The 12,836-nt window shown below is 43.8% G+C and overlaps 1 protein-coding gene across 1 annotated transcript in view; it reads right to left on the reverse strand.

Annotated features, from left to right (window-relative positions):
• The window catches only part of LOC124803135 (pyrethroid hydrolase Ces2a-like), a 184,241-nt gene that overhangs the window by 96,294 nt on the left and 75,111 nt on the right, over positions 1-12,836 (reverse strand). Inside the window, exons 7-9 of the mRNA XM_047264314.1 lie at positions 11,871-12,036; positions 5,615-5,805; positions 5,395-5,524 (exon numbers count right to left, since the gene is read on the reverse strand). Coding sequence (XP_047120270.1) covers positions 5,395-5,524; positions 5,615-5,805; positions 11,871-12,036 — 487 coding nt within the window. The remainder of the gene's footprint in view (positions 1-5,394; positions 5,525-5,614; positions 5,806-11,870; positions 12,037-12,836) is intronic.

Below are 12,836 nucleotides of genomic sequence, written 5' to 3' on the forward strand. Positions count from 1 at the left end.
GTTTGTTGAACCTATACTTCAAAGCGAGACAGATACATAACAGTCCTTTTTTAATAAAGTCGCTCAATCCCTGTAAGCAAGGGTCCGAACTTTCTACCAATCGTTCAGTTCTACTATGATAGAAATTTGGTCGTTGGTCACGGATCCATTCTAGAATCGCACTGTGAACGTCCTCATCGTGTTAAAATCTCTTTCATCCCGTACTTATAGCTTTCTGTAAAGGTGAATATCTTATGGTGCATCTGTTCTTCTCTATCAGCATCACCGAACATCTGAGCGGCATTGGCCAAACTGTTGGCATGATTTCGCCACCTCTGGACGGGGAAATGCATTATCCATATACCGCAAGAATATTATCGTGAATAAGTATTCGATTTGTAAGTTTCACCCACGAGAATCGTAATACCGCGTGTACAGAAACTTCAAGCTGCCTCCCCATTTAACGCGTACCACTGTGAGACAACTGTTATCCATATTTATCCTGCAGGTAAAACGGAACATATACTCTCTTGGGACGATGAACAACTCTTTTTGTGCAATGGACTTAGCAGGGGATAACATGTGTAACTTAGTTTTTGAGGTCCCTACATATCATAACTGTTCTGTCCTTGTCCGCCTACCTAGCTAGCTGGTAAGCCGGCACGGTCAGAGGGTTAGCTGTCCTCTGTAATAAAATAAAAACTGAGTTAATGGATCAAGATGAACTTCAACAAGCGCCATGGGATGTCTGCCCAGAACAGATAGAACGAACGATAACGAACAAAATGATTTTTTTTTAAAGAAAGATGTTAACGTGCTTGCCTCCCACGCAAAGGGCCTGTATTCGATTCCTGGGCGGGTTGGAGATTTTCTAGGCTCGTTGGCTGGGTGTTGTGTTGTCCTGATCATCGTTTCATCCTCATCACCGGCAGTCGAGTCACCCAATGTGCCGTCGACTGAAATAAGACTACCCCCACTTGGCGGCCGAATTTCCTCAGATTTTTCCTCCCGGAAAGCAATGTCATACGCTCAGTTCATTTTTTTATTATGCCCTTGATCCATGTTCCGTCGTCCTGCTTGTTTGCGCACCATTGTGACGGATGTTTCACACAGTGGTTCGTAGTCCCCTCCTAGAGGTACAATTGGCCGCGTGAAAAAGGCTGTGAACTTCCTTGGTCGACGCAGCTCTGTTAAAATCTCCTTGAAGTGCGTACTAGTCGTAATCGGTACACAGTGGTCATCGGCTGGTGTCACTGACCGCCGGCAACCACTGCGACATCGGTTCAAAGTATTTTTTCTCATGAGAGAGTTAACTGTTGTTTTAATGACGTTACTCTGGTTTATGCCAAGTCGACAGACAGTTTCCCACGTTAAATTCGTTTACCTTAAATTGAAAACGCAAAGCCTAAGCTTGAAATTACATTTCGAAGTATGCTGAAAAACTAAACTCTGTACACAAGTTGCATTCTTCTTTTCACGAATGGAGACAGAGGGCTCAACTGTTAAGCACAGGAAAAGCTACTTGCACTTACATTACACAGATGGCCGTACGTGTCGATGTCGTCAGTCGTGAGAAGGGCATTGAGCCAAATCAAAAAGCATGAACAATGCAAGTCATGAAGAACACACAATTTCCTAGCTGCAACTGTGCACGCGTCCTATTCGCTGATGTGGTCGCCACCTGTGGTAGTCAGGGGACGAGGCCTTTATTCGGTTTCGAGATGATGATCGGCTCATCCCACAATCTTTCTAAGCGGGTGTGATTAACGCTTACAATGCAGGCTTATGTGTTTGTGATTTTCGCAGGGCAGTAGGTGTTTTCCATCAACGCTCGGATAAAAGCTTCTGGAAGTCGTGGTCGAAGGCAATACTTTAACAGAAGTGTGTGATAAGTGGAGGCAACAAACCGCCAACCGAAACGCATGGTACTTGCTTCTGAGGCTGATATATATATATATATATATATATATATATATATATATATATATATATATATATATATATATGTGTGTGTGTGTGTGTGTGTGTGTGTGTGTGTGTGTGTCTTACAAATTTCCTCCTAAACAACTGGACCGATTTCAATCAGACGTGGTACACACACTCCTTAGTGTCAGACAACACCAACACTCGCTACGGGGATAAGAGTCACCTACTTATCATAGTTCAGATGAAATCACGTAATAGGCACTGAGATCCGTGAAAAACGGCTGCATCGTGCATGACATTTAAATTTATTACTTCTTTGCTGCTAACTCTATTCGCAACATATTCGCAAACAGTATCCGCGTATACCGCTGAATCTACCCACACGCAGCAGAGACAGTTCCAGACATATGACGTCATATGCACTGAGATGTGTGAAAAAATGCCTTATCATACATGAACTTTTAATACATACAGTCGAGCCAGCTTAAGAACATACTTAAATGATTAACAATGCAAGGTCACAGGTTAATGTAAGTGTGCGATAAGCTTCTGCAAATGTAAAATACTGGTACATAATAACACCCGGCAACGCTTGTGACAGCTTCCAGCAGCGACACGCAAATAACTGTAGGCCGTTTATAGAACTGTCAAGAGGTGCTGTCATAAAGACGTTTACAACATCGCGTTGAAGACACGCAATGCAGCTTCGTCCAGCTTACAAACCACTTGGTTTCTGATAGAAAATTGGCAAAGTGAATACACATGCTGTGCCGAGTTTGACACCAAGTATTAAACAGTTTAGGGAAGTTTACTGAAGCACGCGAAACATAGCCGTCTGAGGAACTGATAACTTACAGGGGAAATGTGTGACCTCAAACGCTCAGAAAAATGCGCGCATATCGTAAATCGCTTATCGGAGGAACGGTGGTAATAACCGTTCACATGCAAAACTGCGCCTCTTCCCTAGAGAGACAGTTGAATGATCACCTATTCAAGATCGAAGAGAAGAACTTTGGTAATGTGAAGAAACAAAACATCGACGGGAAAGGACCAAATGCACACTGAAGACAATATAATGTTGACAACAGCTTGATGCGAATTTTTTTAGGTGATATAAACACTATGTGATAAGTACCGTTGATTTTGTAGGATTAAGATTTCCCTCTCTGCTATACAATCAGCTTCCTCCACCGAAATACAGTCATACGTTACAAGACGTTAAGACATTGACATACCAACATCGTCGCTTGAAAATGTAATTAGTTGACGTTTGATTCTGGACTTCTTGAATGCGGATGTTGAATGTGAAAAAGTGACCATTAGGCAGATGTACTCATCGATCTGTTCCACTTTACTTTGACCTCTCATTGACATCCCACACCTGCGCTTCGGTCTGTATACATGTAGCACTATATGGTCAGGACAAAAAGTTTGTTGTTCAGGTAGTTCAATTTTTTTAAGCTGAGAAAAATGCAGAAATAAGGCACGATACTGAAGTACAGCATGTGATCAAAAGTATCCGGACTCCTATCTGAAAATGGCTTAAAAGTTCGTGGCGCACTCTATCGGTACTGATGGAATTCAGAATGGTGTTGGTCCACCCTTATCCTTGACGACAGCTTCCACTCTCTTAGACATGGGTTCTATCAGGTGCTGAAAGATTTCTTGGGAAATGGCAGCCCATTCATCACGGAGTACTGCACTAGGCAGAGGTATCGATGTCGGTCGGTGAGGCCTGGCACGAAGTCGGCTTCCAAAAACATCCCAAAGGTGTGCTATAGGATTCAGGCCAGGACTCTGTGCCGGCCAGTCCATTACAGGGATGTTATTGTCGTGTAACCACTCCGCCACAGGCCGAGCATTATGAACAGGTGCTCGATCGTGTTGAAAGATGCAATCGCCATCCCTGAATTGCTCTTCAACAGTGAGAGGTAAGAAGGTGCTTAAAGCATCAGTGTAGGCCTGTGCTGCGATAGTGCCAAGCAGAACAGCAAGGGGTACAAGCCCCCTCCATGAAAAATACGCAATCGTCCAATGCTCATGCTCCTTACACAAAGCGAGGCGTCGTTTGAAATTTACCTGCGTGATGTGTGGCTTATGAGCAGGCGCTCGACCATGAAATCCAAATTTTCTCACCTCCTACCCAACGTTCATAATACTTGCAGTGGATCCTGGTGCAGTTTGGAATTCCTGTTTGATGATCCGGATAGATGTCTGCTATTACACTTTACGATCCTCTTCAACTGTCGGCGGTCTCTGCCACTCAACAGACGAGGTCGGCCTGTTCGCTTTTGTGCTGTACGTGTCCCTCCACGTTTCCACTTCACTACCACATTGGAAACAGTGGACCTAGGGATGTCTAGGAGTGTGGAAATTTCGCATACAGACGTATGACAGAAATGATTCCCAATCACCTGTGCACGTTCGAAGTCCATTAGTTCCACGGAGCGCCCCATTCTGCACTATCACCAAGTCTAATGATTACTGAGGTCGCTGATATGGAGTACCTGGCAATAGGTGGCAGCACAATGCACCTAATATGAAAAACGTACGTTATTGAGGGTATCCGCATACTTTTGATCTCATAGTGTATGTATGTTTATGGTCCTCTTATTTTGATAGTTTGTTTGTGCGCTACAAATATTCCTCTCTTACACCTTGAGTAGGTGATCATTGTGGTGCAACGTGAAGTTCCGCATGCGATTGGGTCTACCTACTGTTTCTGGGACGAGTGAATTATGTTCTAGGAAAATTTTCGTTCGGCTATGCCTGTTCGATGTAAATAGGGAGGGGGACAGAGTGCTTGGGTAGCCACAGAGCTTGCATTGTTGAGTAGTAAGAATTTAACGCTGTTTTGGAGATCACTTATAGAGGACTGTTATTTGGACTGACTTGGTAGTTTAAGAGTACAGAGGATTAATGAAGGTCTACCAATAAACGTTTCAAAGCAAATCCTGTAATTTGTCTCGTGCATTGCGCATCGCTGTGTACCTCCTTAACTGAGCGGTCAACGGGATTTGATTGCTATGAGGTGGCTCTAGATTTTATTCCTGGCACTGCGAGGGTTTTTACTTGGTAGGAGGAGTGGTACGGAATGAAGTCAAGCTCGTTATACCAACTGAAGACTGATTAGTAGTGGTGCCAAGGTTAAGAAAAAAGGTGACAACGAGTTAGAGAATGGTGAGCTAATCGCAGGCACCTCCATACAGCATCCAATGACATCTTTGCCAGAGGACGACACGGCGCTCTTCGGGCCCAACTGGTTCACCTAGGCCATTACCGCGCATCGTTGGGAGTGCGTGGAATCCAGCGAGGACCGCACGTTGGAGTTCAGAAGCTCCGAGGAAAGACGAAAGCCGAAAGCAACATTTCTTTAAAACCGATGTCAAACATTTTTTTTGACAGTTTAGTTGTTGCAGATTCCGCCAGATTTCGTATGCAAGCGAGAAACGCCCCCCTCAGCTTGTTTCTGCCTTGCCTCACACTCACCGGGCAGGCCGATGTCCGGACTCGCTCCCGTGTAGTCGTACTGGTAGTAGAAGACGGGCTGCGTCATGGTGGTGCTCAGCAGTCGCACCGTCGTGTCTGCCGGCTCTCCGTTGTTCAGGTCCGTCATCATCTGGGACAAGGCGAAGCGAAAGCATTAATCATGCGACCCAGTTTAAGTCCGAAATTCTTGTTTAATTGGCTGCGGTACGTATGTACTCACAGCTGCGTACTGGACGGCGTCGTCAGCCGTGATGTTGGTGATGTTGCCGAAGTAGTACTGCCTGAGGGCGGTCGCCGCCTGCCGCTTGGACTCAATGTCACCCAGGCGCAGGACGAAGTCGATGGCCCCCTCGAAGTCCGTGTTGAGCTGCTCCAGCACAGAATCGGCGATGATGGCCTCGCCTCCAGAATCTGTAAGGAAAAGAGACGAACTGTCGTAATCGCAATACAAGTATTAACATCCTGCATTCGTGCTCCATATACTTCTACACCTACAATCAGCAGTCCACTACAAGGTACTTTTCATTATCATACACATGGTTCTTCAGGTTCCACCCACGAGAGGAGCGTGGACGGAATATCTGTGGCAAGCCTCTGTGGAAGCTATTACGTATTACGATTATACTACTTTTCTCTGCTTGAACTTACAGCATCTGTTTGTAACGGGTTCACCTATATCCATAAGTTCACCAGACAAAAGCTCGAAATCTCGTTCCTTGGACTTTTCCGAGCTGATTTCTGTTAGATGTACGCCTTCTATTCTAGCGTGTCTAACAGTTACGATTTTTCAGCATTTCGTATGTTACACCCTCGTCCAGTCAAACAATCCTTACATCATTTGCACCTTGCTTCACTGTATGTGCTTAGTGTCACTTAGACCTAGTGTGGGTCCCATACACTTGAGCAGTATTCGAGTACTCACAGACAAGCCAAAACATTATGACCACTGAACACCGCAAATTTGGATGCCACCTGGTGCCGTTGCGGGCACGTGACATGGTAATAGAAGTACGTAAGCAGGAGAAACACTAATGGGAAATCACCTTAGCGAAGATATGGGCTGCAGATGGAGAAATCCATTGAGACAAGTGACTTTGACAAAGGGCAGATTGTTATTACGCAGAGCCTGTGAACGAGTATTTCTAAAATGACGAATCTGGTTGGAAGTTCACATGCTACTGTCACGAGCATCTACGGTAAGAGGTGAAGGACAGTGAAACAACCATTAGGCTCTAAATGGTTGGACGTCCACGACACAAGGCGGTGAATGGCTGTCTTACAAAATTCCCGGAGCTGCGATATTAACCAGTTCCGCACATACAGCTGGACGTCGTCGTCCGAGGTGAATCGCTATGCTGACGTTCTTCTTTGACCAAGATGTTACTCTTAAACATTGACCACCCTTCGCCAAGCGATCAAATCAAACCGACCAGGCAATCTCACCAGTGGGGTCATTCTGCTCCACGATAATGCAAAGCCTCATACGGCCAACACACTGGCGGAACTTCTGCAGAAATTCAGATGGGAAGTTCTCGGCCACCCTCCATACAGCGGATTTCTCTCCCTGTGATTACGCCATTTCTGGTCTCCTTAAAAAGGCTCTGAGGGGCAAACGATTCATCTCGGATGACGACGTCCAGCTGTATGTGCGGAACTGGTTAACACCGCAGCCCCAGGAACTTTATGAGACAGCCATTCACCGCCCTTTTTCCCAGTGGGACAAGTGTCTCAACAGCCAGGGTCAATACTTCTAACATACAGGTAATGTTTTCTTTAATTGTGCGTTCGGCTCGTTTCTCTTTTAACGCCCCTTATGTATCAATCCCTCCAAAACTGTTGCAGCCGCAAGATAAGGCCACGAATACGACAAATTCAAAATTTATTGCACACTGCCTCACAAAGAAAGTGAAGCACTGTGGAGACACCGTCGGATATCAAAGTACGTTCGCACACACTCACGCCATTGTTGGGTGAGGAAATTATTAGAGCTGGAATTCTCTGACAAGTAGAGTGCATTGGTGCTGTTTGTCCAGAGCTTTGTTACCAGGCCCAGGCCTATGTAAGGGTTGTGAACAGTCCGACGTTGACTGATTACTGTCCGCCTGGTTAGCTGGGTGGTAACGTGATTGCCTCACATGCAGTGGAGCCAGGTTCGATTCCCGGCCGGGTTGGAGATTTTCTCTGCTCGTGGACTGGGTGTTGTGTCATCCACAGCATGGGAACGCAAGTCGCCCATTGTGGCGTCGCCTGAAATAAGCTTGGACTTGCGGCCGAACCCGAATTGGGCTTCCCAGCCAACAATGCCATACGATCATTTCATTTCATTTTCACTGTGATGGACACGGAGAAGCCACATACTCACGTGAGGCAACATTACTGGAGCCTGGCAGTTTCAAATGGGCATCATTGTAGGTCTCCATTTGACTGGCTGGTCGAATCAGCCAATATCCAGATTTGCGGTCCAATGTTGGAATTCTTGGGCAGTCCTATTAATAGTCGGGGTTCAGGCTGACCATCACAAACAAGGATCGGCTTATTGTGAACCAAGACATCATACCCGCCTCACATCTGTGCCTGCTATCCGGAAACAAGTAATGGACTCCCTGCAACATGTGTCACCCTGTGCCATTGGTCGGAGTCCAGAAACCGTCGGACTATGGAGTTACCGACTCATGCGTAGGCTGCCATTAACACCCCTACTGAGACGGCGACGTTTGGGCTGTGCCGTGACCAGAAAGAATGGTACTGAGGGAACTCTGATGGAACAATTGTTCGTCACAGACATCCTGGATTCGGAATTACCTTACTAACTATAATTCAATGATGACGAGGTGTAGTCCGAGAAGGAACATATCAAGGACTACATACAGGGTTTGTATCAATTGGATTACGATGAGGAATAATCCTATTTATTGCACCAGAAGTATTATTCTTCGTTTCATTCTTCTGAACCTTCTTCAGAAGAAGACTAGCACCTACAATTGAACTAGGAATATTATGACCTCCAATAGGAATTCAACCTTTTAATCCCATAAAAATTCCATTACTTAATACAGCTATTCTTCTAGCCTCAGGAGTAACTGTAACATGAGCACATCATAGTTTAATAGAATCCAATCATACTCAAGCATTACAAGGACTATGTTTTACAGTATTATTAGGACTATATTTCACAATACTCCAAGCATATGAATATTGAGAACCACCTTTCACTATTGCAGATGCCGTTTATGGATCAACATTCTTTGTTGCAACAGGGTTTCATGGTCTCCACGTAATCATTGGATCAATCTTCTTAACAACATGCCTACTTCGACACTGAATAAATCAATTCTCGCCAAGACACCACTTTGGATTTGAAGCAGCAGCATGGTACTGACACTTCGTAGACGTAGTATGATTATTCTTATACATCTTTATTTATTGATGAGGTAGATAATTGTTTTTATAGTATAAATAGTACATTTGACTTCCAATCAAAAAGCTTGATATAAATCAAGAAAAACAATCCTAATTCTATCTACAAGAGATACTCTTGTAACAGTATCGTGCTGCCATTTTTCAAGACGGCAATGCTCGTCCACATACAGCATGTGCCTCTATGAACCGTCTGCGTGATACTGAGGTATTCTCGTGGCCTGCAGGATCCCCCGATCTGTTCTCGCCTTTCGACAGAGCATGTGTCAACCTGCTCGAACGTCAACTCTGTGTTACTGCCTGTATGCAATGTATCAAGGAGCGTTTACGAGAGTTGCGAGTAGCTTTGTCTCAGGAGAGGCTGCAACGTTCTTAGGTTGCACTTCCCAACCGTATCCGTATATGAAATCAGGCCAGAGGGCCTGTAACCTCATACTGATGTGGGACCATACTACCAGTTTCTCTACAGAAGTAATTCGATCTGCAATTACCACAGCAGTATCACTTACCCTCTATGTCAGTTAGTGTATGCACAACTAGTGTTGTGTTCCTCTGAGGACAGTATGGGTGTATGGCGGTGGGTAGTTATTGTTTTGGCATTGGATGTGTATTGGATGATGATGACAATCAACAACGAAATTAGATGTCCCTGTGCTCAACAATTATTTCTCTAATAACCTATTCTCATATCGAATACCACAACTACACATTTACTGAACAACAATTCTATTTTTTACTTTAACTGTATGACGAACAGTCTCTTGTTTCACAAGGTCTAGCGAACTCACAGATGCGCCATTTTCAGGTGCTCACTCCTATTTTAATTAATTTACACAGTCACCTTCTTTTGTCGTTTACAGGGTGTGTATGAAGTCCAGGAACGCTTTCAATTATTTACTGCACATGAACTAAACATTGTACAGATGTCATACATATTGCATTTTGAGGAGAAACTGTAAGTCTTGTTTACAAATATTCGATATGCGAAACATGAGTGATCCGGCAGATGTCAATACGGTAATAGAATTCTTGCCATACCCGTCCCAGCATGGCATCGTCGACTGTCGCAGTCGTTTCCCGTATTCCCTCCTGGAGCTCTGCTACATCACGTGGTAGAGGCGTTACAGACACCAGATCTTTAATGTGTTCCCACAGAAAAAAGTCACATGGAGTGAGATCTGGTGTTTTTGTCGAACTCCAACACACAGAAAGCTCGTTCCGACCCTGAAGTCACCAAGTTTGTGACTAACGCTGGCTACCGGACAATTACTAGACTACGCTGTGGCGGTATACATGAAAAACAAAATACTCTCAGGGTTTCTCTTCAAAATGACGTATGTATGATATCTGTATAATGTTTGGTTCTTATTCCATAAATAACTGAAAGTGTTCCCGGACTTTATGTACACCCTGTGTTACGTACCGCTGTCATATTCAAATGTATGAAATGATAGACTACACTGTGTTCACCCACGAAAATTGAGTGTGTAAATTTATCAGGATGGCAGTAATTACTGGAAAATGGCATATCACCGGCATCAATAGCTCGCGTAAAATAAATTTTTGTGATCGTAGCGCGGTTGGATGGTCTTGCAGCTTGATCATCTTCTTTTACCGTCTTCAGGAATAGTTAATGGGCAGAAGCAATACATATCGTGTCCCACAGTGGGTAGTAGGCTCTCATACATCCGTGAGTCAAATTCTCAAATAATATGACGTTAAGTGACCTTAAACATTCATTGAGACCTACAGTAGTCTGAGCTTAGGAGTTGGTAAATCCTTCACATTAGTTAGCTGTGTTTTCTCGAACAGCAGTCACATTAACATGCAGTAACAGAACTATTGAAGGGGATACTGGATTCGAAACAACCAGTACTACTAGGAGATATCTCCTTTAATGTATCATACACACAAGTCAAATGATAAAAATAACATATGTTAAGAAAGAGTTCCACCAGTTTGTATTTAAAACTGTACATTAAGCACTACTTTTTCCGAACTTAGCTCATTTTCAAGTAGTGATTAATAAAGTACAATTTTTAATACTACCTGGTGGGACGGTGTCTTTCTTCAGCTTTGTCAAATCTGTGGTGTCCACCCAGAAGGAACTGGCCATAACAAATTTAAATAACATATTTCTGGTTGATCAAGGCTTACTGTTGTAAGAAAATTGGTTACAAAAGTGGAATTGTTCACACAAAGTACATCTAGTTTCATACTCAAATTTAGGGATGTTGCGAAAATGGACAGTCCCTATTTGGTTCACACAGGGAAGGTTTTTCTTTTTTTGATACCCTTGTGGTAACTACGCGAATATTACAACAAATAACGTTTCCGCCTTCCAGGACTTCATTTTCACGTACTTTTGGTGTCATTATAATTACTAAATGGAGTCATGTCAAATGCTTTGGCTCGTAATTTTTATCGAATGAAAAATTCGCACAGGGGTAAACAGTCTTTTACGGATAAGTTAAAGAAACAGGAAACTATGAATATCTGCCTTCTGGAAGAAAACAATACTGGAGGCAAAAGTAATACAGTCCAGCAGCTATCCACAGAACAACGTGCTAGGAACGGACGCTGCTCTCCCGTGTATCGAAATCTGCAGCCAATGTGACGTGTATTATGGAGCAGCCAAGGCATCAACGAATAGCGTCAAACGATGTGAACACCGTTGTTGATAATTCTTCCCGGTTATATGGCCGTGGTCCATGGAATACACGCCAATATAACCCGGAAGAATCATCAACAACTGTACCATCCGGTCTTGAAAGCCTTCATTGTATGGTGTGAACACTGTCTCTGACTGGCGATGAACGTCACCATTCTGAAGGTCTTCTCATCTGTATTTTGAATCTCTCTACTCTCGAATATCAGACGTGTGTCCCAAACAGAAAGTGTGACTTGAGTGATAGCCACTGTTTAAACGAGTGAAGGTACGGAACCTTCTTAATCTGCTTCTGTCGGTAACAGAGGATATCGGTTCATCGCCATTACCAAGCGTTCGTTTCTAAGTACACAGCAGTGAGTCACTCGAGTGACTGGTTGATGTCACTTACCGCCCTGCATCTGCAAGTTGTACTCGCCAGTGGTAACCCCGGTAAGGAGCGGCATGTGGGTGTAGTTGCCTGCTGCAGCCCACGCTCCGAGCCTGCTGTGGTCAGCCGTCATGAATGCCCCCTCCGCTTCAGGCTCTATGGCGATCATGAAGCCCACCCCACAGCTCTGAAACACACAAAAAGATATAAACATAAAATCGCTCGCCAGAGTTAAGATCTCATATCTAGTCGTCTACCCAATGTTCTAGCTACAAAGTCAAGTCAAAATACACTTAGATATTTTTTGATACTTTATCGGCATTTTGAAGTAACTGCCAGATTTTTAGTTAAAACTGCTGTGTAGATGCGGCGATGCTCCTTTTAAAGCAGCAACTGTTTGTACGAGACCACACAGCCAGCGCACTGAAGACCATCTGACGAGGACTTCATGTTAGTCAACAGAATATTTCTGGAAGATTTTTATACTTTTATAATTTTCTTCCTTTATTGTCTTTTGAAAATAGATAAAGAGAGCAAATTGTTGTTCCTTTTGCTGACTGCAGAGAGTGTAACGCCTCTCTCTACTTCCTGTTTTTTCACCACTATCATTGCTGCATCTAACATATATGATATCTTAAAAGGTCTGTTAAATTTAAAAAAATCAGGAACGTCTTTAATAGAATATTAACAATTAAGAATTTATTAACAAGACGCGTATTCAGCCACTTCAGTTGTACAAAATTTTGTATTGACCAGGGTGTAGATATTCTGATGAATATTGCCCTATTGCAACTGAAACCATGGTCAACTGACAAAATGTTGTGCAACCGAAGTGGCTGTATACACGTCTTGTAACTAAATAGCGAACGATTGCCGGATCACAGCCAATATAATGTTTAATTAAGAATTTATTTTTGCGGTGCGTGCAATGTATGATTCCCTCCCACCGGAGGTTCGAGTCCTCTCTCCGGCATATGTGTGTGTGTG

This window comes from Schistocerca piceifrons, chromosome 6 (assembly GCF_021461385.2).
Source record: "Schistocerca piceifrons isolate TAMUIC-IGC-003096 chromosome 6, iqSchPice1.1, whole genome shotgun sequence".
NCBI classification, from domain to species: Eukaryota; Metazoa; Arthropoda; class Insecta; order Orthoptera; family Acrididae; genus Schistocerca; species Schistocerca piceifrons.